The following is a 12,161-nucleotide window of genomic DNA, read 5'->3' as shown; positions in this document are numbered from 1 at the left end:
CTAACCTCGGTCCTAAAAGGCTTCCCCTCTATCCTCAAACTGTGACCCCTCGTTCTAGACCTCCCCAACATCGGGAACAATCTTCCCGCATCTAGCCTGTCCAATCCCTTTAGGATCTTATACGTTTCAATCAGATCCCCCCTCAATCTTCTAAATTCCAACGAGTACAAGCCCAGTTCATCCAGTCTTTCTTCATATGAAAGACCTGCCATCCCAGGAATCAATCTGGTGAACCTTCTTTGTACTCCCTCTATGGCAAGGATGTCTTTCCTCAGATTAGGGGACCAAAACTGCACACAATACTCCAGGTGTGGTCTCACCAAGGCCTTGTACAACTGCAGCAGTACCTCCCTGCTCCTGTACTCGAATCCTCTCGCTATAAATGCCAGCATACCGTTCGCCTTTTTCACCGCCTGCTGTACCTGCATGCCCACTTTCAATGACTGGTGTATAATGACACCCAGGTCTCGTTGCACCTCCCCTTTTCCTAATCGGCCACCATTCAGATAATAATCTGTTTTCCTATTTTTGCCACCAAAGTGGATAACTTCACATTTATCCACATTAAATTGCATCTGCCATGAGTTTGCCCACTCACCCAACCTATCCAAGTCACCCTGCATCCTCTTAGCATCCTCCTCACTGCTAACACTGCCACCCAGCTTCGTGTCATCCGCAAACTTGGAGATGCTGCATTTAATTCCCTCATCCAAGTCATTAATATATATTGTAAACAACTGGGGTCCCAGCACTGAGCCTTGCGGTACCCCACTAGTCACCGCCTGCCATTCTGAAAAGGTCCCGTTTATTCCCACTCTTTGCTTCCTGTCTGCTAACCAATTCTCCACCCACACCAATACCTTACCCCCAAATTGATGGCTTCATTGCAAAGTTCACATGTTATTAAGATAGGTGGAGGGGCAGGTAGTTTTAAGGAAGTAGAGAGGCCACAGAAGAACTTAGATTAGGAGAATGGGCAAGGAAATGGCAGATGGAATGCAGTGGCAGGGAGTGTATGGTCATGCACTTTAGCAGAAGAAATGAAAGGGTTGACTATTTTCTAAACAGAGAAAATACAAAAAACTGAGGTGCAAAGGGACTTGGGAGTCCTTGTGCAGGATTCCTTAACAGTTAATTTGCTTTCATTTCAAGAGGTCTAGAATATAAAAGCAAGGATGTCATGTTGAAACTTTATAAAGCACTGGTGAGGCCTCACTTGGAGTATTGTGAGCAGGTTTTGGGCCCCTTATCTTAGAAAGGATATGCTGAAGCTGGAGGTGGTCCAAAGGAGGTTCATGAGAATAATTCCAGGATTGAAACCTCCGAATAGAGGGGTGTCCTTTTGGAATGGAGATGAGGAATATCTTTAGCCAGAGAGTGGTGAATGTGTGGAATTTTTTGCCACCTGTCTCTCTGGAAGCCAAGTCTTTATGTATATTTAAGGCAGGTTTGATAAGATTCTTGATTGGTCAGGGCGCAAAGGGATACAGGTAGAAGGCAGGAGATTGGGGCTGAGAGGAAAATTGTATCAGCCATAATGAAATTTCCCTCCTATATCTTATGGAGATAAGACACCTGATTCAGTGTTGCCATTAACAAACTCTCACTCAATATCAGCAAAACTACAGAGCTGATTGTTGACTTCAGGAACGGGAAGGGAGGGTGAACACACACACACACCAGTCTATATTGGAGGATTGACAGTGGAGAGAGTCAGTATTATATCAGATTACCTGACCTGGGCCCAGCATATAGACACAATCCTAAGGAAGACACGCCAGTGTCATTACTTTCTTAAGAAGTTTGGCTTATCACTGAACACTAACAAATTGAGATTGGTTGCATACTTGAGTATGGCAGCTTGAATGTGCAGGCTCATAAGAAACTGCTGTGAGTAGTGGACTCAGCCAAATACTTCACAGGCGCATCCCTCCCCACCAGCAGTAGTATCTACGGGAGGTGTTGCCTCAAGGTAACATCCTTCATCAAGAATCCTCTTCTCACAGCTAGAATCTGGCAGAAGGTACAAAAGCCTGAAGTCCCACACCACCAGGTACAAAAACAGCTACGCTCTTTCAACCATTCACTTCTTAAACCAACCAGCACAACCCAAATCACTATTACGGCTAGACCATAAGACAAAGGAGCAGAAGTCGGCCATTTGGCCCATCGAGTCTGCTCCGCCATTTTATCATGAGCTGATCCATTCTCCCATTTAGTCCCACTCCCCCGCCTTCTCACCAGAACCTTAGATGCCCTGGCTACTCAGATACCTATCAATCTCTGCCTTAAATACACCCAATGACTTGGCCTCCACTGTCGCCTGTGGCAACAAATTCCACAGATTTACCACCCTCTGGCTAAAAAAATTTCTTCACATCTCTGTTCTGAATGGGCACCCTTCAATCCTTAAGTCATGCCCTCTCGTACTAGACTCCCCCATCATGGGAAACAACTTTGCCACATCCACTCTGTCCATGCCTTTCAACATTCGAAATGTTTCTATGAGGTCTCCCCTCATTCTTCTAAACTCCAAGGAATACAGTCCAAGAGCAGACAAACGTTCTTCATATGTTAACCCTCTCATTCCCAGAATCATTCTAGTGAATCTTGTCTGTACCCTCTCCAATGTCAGCACATCCTTTCTTAAATAAGGAGACTAAAACTGCCCACAGTACTCCAAGTGAGGTCTCACCAGCGCCTTATAGAGCCTCAACATCACATCCTTGCTCCTATACTCTATTCCTCTAGAAATGAATGCCAACATTGCATTCGCCTTCTTCACCAACGACTCAACCTGGAGGTTAACCTGGAGGGTATCCTGCACGAGGACTCCCAAGTCCTGTTGCATCTCAGAACTTCGATCACTTTCCACCAAAATGACCTTTTTGTTCTAATTATGTTCTTTCTTATAAAAATTGTGTATAATTTGTTTTCATGTGAATGCTGCTTGTATGATGCTATGTGCCTGTGGTGCTGCTGCAAGTACAGCAAGTTTTCTGTTACACCTTATGCATGCATGTATTTGTGCATATGACTTTGATTTTAACCTTGGCTTGTTAATACCAACCTACTCTGAACTCGGTGAAAATATAAGAGAAATATTCTTCTAACTCTGCACTTCTCACTGCCTCAGTAAAGCTGCTGGTAAAATCAAAGCCTCCCATCCATGCCAGACATTCTTTCTTCTCCTCTCTCCCATTGGGCAAAAGATGCAAAAGCCTGAAAGCACACACCACCAGACTCAAGGACAGCTTCTATGCTAATTGGATAACATGGACTTTTGACCTTACAATCTACCTTGTCCTGACCTCGAACCTTTTTGCCTATGTGCACTGCACTTTCTCTGCAATTGTAACAGCATTCTGCATTGTTACTGTTTTACCTTGTACTACCTCAATGCACTGATAGATGAATGATCTGTATGGATGGCATGTAAAATAAAATTTTCCACTGTACCTCAGTAAGTGTGTAATAATAAATCAATTTATCAGCATCCCCTGGCACTACACATGGATTACCCCTTTGGTGCCCCTACCCATTTCCTGGCTGCCTCCTTGCTCCATATTACAGTGAGTCCAGTTATCCCAAGGCACGTTACTCACCTGACCACCCAAGGTACATCTCACCATGAACAAGTCAGGAATGTGATTAAGTATTCCAAAGCCTGGAGCGGATGCTGATACGGGCTCAGGGATGGGTGAAGGGGATGGAGGTGGCCTGAGAATAATGATGCATTGAGGATAGGACTAGAAATGCAGGATGGAGGGTGAATAGGTCACGGATGGGGATGTGACTTGAGAACTGTGGATGGGGTAGAGGACAGGGATCAAATCTGAAGTCAGAATCAGAATTGTGATCAGTGAAAAGGTCAGGAATGAGAGTCTGGGTCATAGAAGGCCTGGAAATCAGACAGGTAGACTGTGGCTTGAGGTCAGAGCTGGAAGAAGGTGCTGGGCTGCAGCTTGGGTTTCAGAATTATGCTCAAGGACTGGGGATTGACTGTGTGCCTTTGGGATGGGGTTCTGCATGGAATGTGAGAGTCCAAAAACTGGGAATGGCTGTGGATGAGGGTCAATGGCTCAGGATACATAGTATAGTGACAGATGGAAATGGGATTGGGATCCGGAATAAAAGGGCTGACGGATGAGGGTGGGTGGGCCTTGCAAGCAACAGCAGCTAGGTTAAAGATTGGTGTTAGGAATGTGGGTCAGGATCAGATTACAGATCCAAGGATTGGGGATGAATGTCACAGAGATAAGGGTGTCAGGTCAATAAATCACACATTTGGTGCAAGAGTCTCCTGAAGTCTAGTATTGGATACTAGTTATAAAAATAATCACTGTTTTAAACAGAATTTATTAAAGTTCAAAGTAAATTTATTATCAAAGTACATATACGCCACCATATATAACCCTGAGATTAATTTTCTTGTGGGCATACTCAATAAATTCATAATAGAATAATAACCGTCATAAAATTACAAAAGACCACACCAACTTGAGCATTCAAGCAGAACACAAAAGACAACAAATTGTGCAGATACAAAAAGAAAGAAATAACAATAAATAAATAAGCAATAAATATTGAGAATATGAGAATAGCCTTTGAAAGCGAGTCCATAGGGTGTGGGAACATGCCAGTGATGGGGCAAGTGAAGTTATCCCCTTTTGTTCAAGAGCCTGGCACCTCAAGGATATTAAGTGTTCCTGAACCTAGTGCTGAGTCCGGAGGCTATTATTGAGAAAATTTAAAAACAATGCAGATGCCGAAACTACGGAATTAAAAGAGGATATACCAGAAGCACACAGTAAGACAAGTGGCATCTGGGGGAGATGAAGAGGGAGGGGGAGGGGGAGGGGAAAACAGAACTTAAATCAGAAGTGGGAAAGTGATAAGGGATGAATGGAATGGAGGGAACATTTCTGATCAGACAACATCAGGGTTATTGTTAGGTTAAATTGCCCAGTTTCCCTTGGTCACTAAGGACAATCAATTCATGACAGTGCAGACCAGGCTGGTTGTGAAGTTCAGGGCTGTGGGATGTGCTGGACAAACAAGGCTTACTAATGAGGAAAGTAAAAGTCAGACAAAAGCAGTGACTTATAACAGTAATGGCAGCACTGATACAGCTGGAGAAAACTTAAGTATGCTAGCTCCATCAGTTCAATAACTAAATCTGCAGCCCAGATAGACAATAGTCCTCAAGTTTACATTGTGCCTCTTGTAGCAGAGTAGGAGTGGGACAGAATATTAAAATGGCTCTGAGACACCCTTGCAGCCCGAATATGTGCTCCACAATTACCCATTCTATGTTTGGTTTCTCCAGTGCTGAGGGGACAACACTAAACACATTAGCAGTACACCAAGAAGGGAAGAGGTACTGCACCTTCGGCAATTTCAGGGAAAGGTGTCAGAAGATGAGAAATGGTGGGGATAAGATAGCAGACTTGGGAAACATGAAGATCCCTTTGAAACTTTAAGTTCAAGGTTCAATGCAAATTTATTAGTACATATATGACACCATATACAACCCTGTGATTCTTTTCTTGCTCAATAACTCCAATTAACCATAATAGAATCAATGAAAGACCACACGAACTGGCATACAATCAGTCTGCAAAAGACAATAAACGGCAAATACAAAAAGAAATAATAATAATAAATAAATAAGCAATACATTTTGAGAACACGAGATGAAGAGTCCTTGAAAGTGTGCCCACACATTGTGGGAACAGTTCAATGATGGGGCAAGTGAAGTTGAGTGAAGTTATCTCCTCTGGTTCAAGAGCCTGATGGATGAGGGGTAATAACCGATCCTGAACATGGTGGTGAGTCCTGAGGCTCCTGTACCACCTTCCTGATGGCAGCAGCAAGAAGAGAGCATGACCTGAGTGGTGGGGAGTTCCTGATGATGGCTGCTGCTTTCCTGCAACAATGCTTCGTGTAGATGTGCTCAATGATAGGGAGGCCTTTACCCGTAATAACTGAGCCATAACCATTGCTTTTTGCAAGATTTTCTGTTCAAGAGCATTGGTGTTTCCATACCAAGTTGTGATGCAGCCAGTCAATATACTCTCTTCCACATATCTATAGAAGTTTGTCAAAGTTTTAGATGCCATGCCGAATCTTCTCAAACTCCCTAGGAAGTAGAGGTGCTGCTGTGCTTTCTTCATAGTTGCACTTGTGTGCTGGGCCCAAGACAGGTCCTCTGAAATGATAACACCGAGGAGTTTAAAGTTGCCGATTCTCTCCATCTCTGATCCTCTGATGAGGACTGGCTCATGGACTTCTGGCTTCCTCCTCCTGAAGTCAATAATCAGCTCCTTGGTCTTGCTGACATTGATTAAAGGAAAAGGATGGGTAACGTGTTTAGTGGTAGGATCTTGATGCAGCTGGCATAAATTGTGAAGGATTAGGTAATCAAGGAAGGGGCTGGTGTGGTGGAAGATGAGGACCTATGACGGGGATGAGAGCATTGGCGAAGGAGACCTCGTAATGACTGGGTCTCTGGCATTGAGTCAGGCACTGTTGCTCAGTAGGGAAGGGGAGAGAAAAGGATAAGAGATTCCATAGTTAGAGGAGTAGACTCAAGATTCTGTGGATACAAATGTATGTATGTTGCCCCCCCAGGTGCCAGGGTCAGGGACATCTCAGATCGGGTTCACAGCATTATAAGGGGGGCAGCCAGAAGTCTTGGTACGTATTGGCATCAATGACATGGGTTAGAAAAGCAAGGAGGTCTTGAAAAGAGATTTTAGGGAACTAAGTAGAAAGGTGAAAAACAGAACCTCCAGGGTAGCAATGTCTGGATTGCTGCCTTTGCCCTGTGTCAGTGAAGGTATGAATAGGATGATTTGGCAGGTGAGTGTGTGGCTGAGAAACTGGTGAAGGGGGCAAGGTTTTAGATTTCAGGATCATTGTGATCTCTGAGGAAGGTACGACCTGTACAAAAAGGACAGATTACACCTGAACCCGAGGGAGACCAGTATCATTGCGGGCAGTTTGCGAGAGCAGTTGGGGGGAGTTTAAACTAATTAGGCAGGGGAATGGGAACTGGAGTGATAGGGCTGAGGATGGGGTAGCTGGTTTACAAATAGAGACAGTAGTAGTGAAAATTGCAATCAATGGGATGAGTTGCAGTGCAAAAGAGGGACAAAATCAAAAAGGGTGATGAATACAGGACTGAATATGTTATATTTGAATGTACACATTATACTAAATAAGGTAGATGATCTTGTAGTGCAATTAGAGATTGGCAGGTACGACATTGTGGGTATCACTGAGTCATGGCTGAAAGAAGATCATAGTTGGGAGCTTAACATCCAAGGATACACATTGTATTGAAAGGACAGGCAGGTAGAAAGAGATGACATAGGATCAGAAGACATAGAGTTAAGAAACTGCAAGGGTAAAAAGACATTGATGGAAGTTATATACAGACCTCTGAATAGTAGCTATGATGTGGGATACAAATTACAACTGGAGATAGAAAATATGTGTCAAAAGGGCAATGTTACAATAGTCATGGGGATTTCAATATGCAGGATTAGGCTGGTGTTGGTTCCCAAGAGAGAGAATTTGTAGAACGCCTATGAGATGGCTTATCAGAGCAGCTTGTGGTTGAGCCCACTAGGGGAACAGCAATTCTGGAATGGGTGTTGTGTAATGAACCGGATTTGATTAGGGAGCTTAAGGTAAATGAACCTTTAGGAGGCAGTGATCACAATATGATAGAATTCACCTTACAGTTCGAGAGGAGGAAGATTAAGTCAGATGTATCAGTATTGCATTAGAGTAAACAGAATTAGAGACACAAGAGAGGAGTTGGCCAGAATTGGTTGGAAGGGGACACTAGCAGAGATGACAGCAGAGCAGCAATGGCTGGAGTTTCTGGGAGCAATTCAGAAAGCGCAGAATAGATACATTCCAATGATGAAGTATTCTAAAGGCAGGATCTTGCAACCGTGGTTAACAAGGGAAGTCAAGGCCAACATTTAAGCAAAAGAGAGGGCATATAATCAGACCACTGGAAAATGACACTGGAGAGATAGTAATGGAGAACTGGCAGATGAACTTAATAAGAATTTTGCATCAGTCTTCACTGGGAAGACACCAGCAGTATGCCAGAAGCTCAAGAGTGTGAGGGGACAGAAGTGAGTACAATTGCTATTACTAAGGAGAAGGTGCTTGGGAAACCGAAAGGTCTGAAGGTAGATAAGTCATCTGGTCCAGATGGTGTACACCCCAGGGTTCTGAAAGAGGCAGCTGAAGAGATGGTGAAGGCATCAATAATGATCTTTCAAGAATCACTACATTTTGGAATGGTTCTGGCAGATTGGAAAATTGCAGATGTCACTCCACTCTTCAAGAAGGTAGAGAGAGGCAGAAGAAAGGAAATTATAAATTATAGGCCAGTTAGCTTCATCTCAGTGGTTGGGAAGATGTTGGAGTTTGTGTTGAATGGGGTTTCGGGGTACTTGAAAGCACATGATAAAATAGGCCAAAGTCAGCATGGTTTCTTAAGGGAAAATCTTGCCTGACAAATCTGTTGGAATTCTTTGAGGAAAATAACAAGTAGGATAGACAAAGGAGAATTGGTGGATGTTGCATACCTGGATTTTTAGAAGGACTCTGACAAGGTGCCACACATGAGGCTGCTTAACAAGAGCCCGTGGTATTACAGGAAAGATACTAGCATGGATAGAGCATTGGCTGATTGGCAGGAGGCAAAGATGGCTTTGTGGCCAGATTTGTAGACAATAAGAAGATAGGTGGAAGGGTAGGTAGTGTTGAGGAAGCAGGGAGTCTGCAGAACATGGACAGTTGAGGAGAATGTGCAAAGAAGTGGCAAATGGAATACAGTGTCGGGAAGTTTATGGTCATGCACTGTGATAGAAAGAAACAGACTAGTATCTAAGCGGGGAGAAAACTCAAAAATCCAAGGTGCATAGGGATTTGCGAGTCCTCCTGCATGATTCCCTGAAGGTCAACTTGCAGGTTGAGTTAGTGGTGAGGAAGGCAAATGCAGTGTTAGCATTCATTTCGAGAGGACTGGAATGCAAGATCAAGGATATAATGTTGAGGCTTTACAGAATAGAACTTTATTGATATTGCTCAAGACAACATGATCCTGATGTATAAAGCACTGGTGAGGCCTCATGAAGTATTGCAAGCAGTTTTGGGTCCTTTATCTAAGAAAGTGTGTGTTGACATTGAAGAGGGTACAGAGGAGGTTCACAATAATGATCCTGGGAATGAAAGGCTTATCGTATGAGGAGCGTTTGATAATTCTTGGCCTTTATTTACTTGTATTTAGAAAAATGAGCAAGGGTGGTGAAATCTCATTGAAACCTATTGTATGTTGAAAGGCCTAGTGGATGTGGAGAGGATGGTGGTGGGAGAGTCTAAGACCAGAGGACACAGCCTGAGAATACAGGGATGTCCATTTAGAATAGAGATGAGGGAAAAAATTCTTTAGCCAGACGGTGGTGATTCTATGGAATTCTTTGACACAGGCGGCTGTGGAGGCCAGGTCAGTGGGTATATTTAAGGTGGAGATTGACAAATTCTTGATTAGTCCGAGAGTGAAAGGTTACGGGGAGATGGTAAGAGAACAGGGTTGAGAGGGAAATGGATCATCCATGATGAAATGGCACAGCAGACTCAATGGGCTGACTTACCTAACTCTGCTCCAATGTCTTATGAAGATAGAAGAAATGTGGCTAGAGTCTCTGAAGATGTCAACACAAGTAGAAAGGGTGGTAAAGAAGACAAATGGTATATTGCCTTTATTGGTTGGGCATAAAACCAATTGGTTGAGTATAAAAGTTGGCAAATCATATTGTAGTTGTAAAAACTTTGATTAGACCACATAATTAGAGTGTTGTGCAGTTATAGTAAGGAATTTGAGAAATTAAAGAGGGTGCAGAAGAGGTTTACCAAGATGTTACCTGGATTAGGGTAGACAAAGGAGATGCGGTAGATGTGGTGTACTTGGATTTTCCGAAGGCCTTCAACAAGGTGCCACACATGAAGCTGCTTAGCAAGATAATAACCCATGGAATTACAAGGGAGTTACTAGCGTGGGTGGAGCATTAGCTGATCAGTAGAAAACAGAGTGGGAATAAAGGGATCGCATTCTGGCTGGCTGCTGGTTACCAGTGGAGTTCCACAGGGGTCAGTCTTGGGACCATTGCTTTTTATGATGTATGTCAATGATTTGGACTATGGGATTAATGGATTTGTGGCTAAATTTGCTGATGATACAAAGATAGGTGGAGGAGCGGGTAGTGTTGAGGAAACAGAGAGCCTGCAGAGAGACTTAGATTGTTTAGGGGAATGGGCAAAGAAGTGGCAAATGAAATACAATGTTCGAAAGTGTAGGGTCATGCACTTTGGTGGAAGAAATAAACGGGCAGACTATTAATTAGATGGAGAGAGAATTCAAAATGCAAACATGCAAAGGAACTTGGGAGTCCTTGTGCAAGGTACCCTGAAGGTTAACCACCAGGTTGAGTTGGTTGTGAAGAAGGCAAATGCAATGTTGGCATTCATTTCTAGAGGCAGTTTTGGGCTCCTTATTTGAGAAAGGATATACTGACATTGGAGAGGGTTCAGAGAAGATTCACAAGAATGGTTCCTGGAATGAAAGGGTTACCGTATGAGGAACATCTGGCAGCTCTTGGGCTGTATTCCCTGGAGTTCAGGAGAACATTTGGAGAGGTATAATATGATTAGGTATAGTCAACATGGCTTTGTCAAAGGCAGGTCGTGCCTTACGAGCCTGATTGAATTTTCTGAGGATGTGACTAAACACACTGATGAAGGTCAAGCAGTAGATGTAGTATATATGAATTTCAGCAAGGCATTTGATAGGGTACCCCATGCAAGGCTTATTGAGAAAGTAAAGAGGCATGAGATCCAAGGGGACATTGCTTTGTGGATCCAGAACTGGCTTGCACACAGAAAGCAAAGAGTGGTTGTAGACGGGTCATATTCTGCATGGAGGTTGGCCACCAGCGGTGTGCCTCAGGGATCTGTTCTGGGACCCCTACTCTTCGTGATTTTTATAAGTGACCTGGATGAGGAAGTGGAGGGATGGGTTAGTAAGTTTGCTGATGACACAAAGGTTGGGGGTGTTGTGCATAGTGTGGAAGGCTGTCAGACATTGATAGGATGCAAAACTCGGCTGAGAAGTGGCAGATGGAGTTCATTGTGTGAGATGGTTCATTTTGGTAGGTCAAATATGATGGCAGAAAATAGCATTAATGACAATACTCTTGGCAGTGTGGAGGATCAGAGGGATCTTGGGGTCCAAGTCCATAGGACACTCAAAGCTGGTGTGCAGGTTGACTCTGTGGTTAAGGTGGCATATGGTGCATTGGCCTTCATCAATCATGGGATTGAGTTTAAGAGCAGAGAGGTAATGTTGCAGCTATACAGGACCCTGGTCAGACCCCACTTGGAGTACTGTGCTCAGTTCTGGTCACCTCACTACAGGAAGGATGTGGAAACCATAGAAAGGGTGCAGAGGAGATTTACAAGGATGTTGCCTGGATTGGGAAGCATGCCTTATGAGAATAGGTTGAGTGAACTCAGCCTTTTCTCCTTGGAGTGACGGAGGATGAGAGGTGACCCGATAGAGGTGTACAAGATAATGAGCGACATTGATCGTGTGGATAGTCAGAGGCTTTTTCCCAGGGCTGAAATGGCTAGCACGAGAGGGCATAGTTTTAAGGTGCTTGGAAGTAGGTACAGAGGAGATGTCAGGGCTAAGTTGTTTTTTTTTCCGCAGAAAGTGGTGAGTGCGTGGAATGGGCTGCCGGCAGCGGTGGTTGAAGCGGAAATGACAGGGTCTTTTAAGAGACTTCTGGATGGATACATGGACCTTAGAAAAATAGAGGGCTATGGGTAAGCCTAGTAATTTCTAAGGTAAGGACATGTTCGGCACAACTTTGTGGGCCAAAGGGCCTGTATTGTGCTGTAGGTTTTCTATGTTTCTAATGGGGGAGGGGGGAATCTCATAGAAACATTCCGAATGTTAAAAGGCCTGAACAGATTTGATATGGTAAAGGTATTTCCCATGGTAGGGGAGTCCAGGACAAGAGGGCACGATTTCAGGATTGAAGGACGTCCATTTAGAACAGAGATGCAGAGAA

General features: G+C 43.8%; 1 protein-coding gene across 3 annotated transcripts in view; it reads right to left on the bottom strand.

Moving 5' to 3' along the window:
- Nucleotides 1-4,328: 4,328 nt before the first annotated feature.
- Nucleotides 4,329-12,161, bottom strand: part of LOC134340543 (cell division cycle protein 27 homolog) — a 119,500-nt gene continuing 111,667 nt past the window's right edge. The window contains exon 12 of one of the 3 annotated variants that reach the window (XM_063037913.1): nucleotides 4,329-6,211. In XM_063037913.1, coding sequence (XP_062893983.1) covers nucleotides 5,613-6,211 — 599 coding nt within the window. In that variant the 3' untranslated portion in view covers nucleotides 4,329-5,612. Of the gene's footprint in view, nucleotides 6,337-12,161 lie in introns of all 3 variants that reach the window. The other 2 variants (XM_063037909.1, XM_063037912.1) reach the window with 2 other exon arrangements.

Source organism: Mobula hypostoma, chromosome X1, assembly GCF_963921235.1.
Source record: "Mobula hypostoma chromosome X1, sMobHyp1.1, whole genome shotgun sequence".
In the NCBI taxonomy this organism is placed as follows: domain Eukaryota; kingdom Metazoa; phylum Chordata; class Chondrichthyes; order Myliobatiformes; family Myliobatidae; genus Mobula; species Mobula hypostoma.
This window is presented reverse-complemented; position numbering and strand designations above follow the sequence as displayed.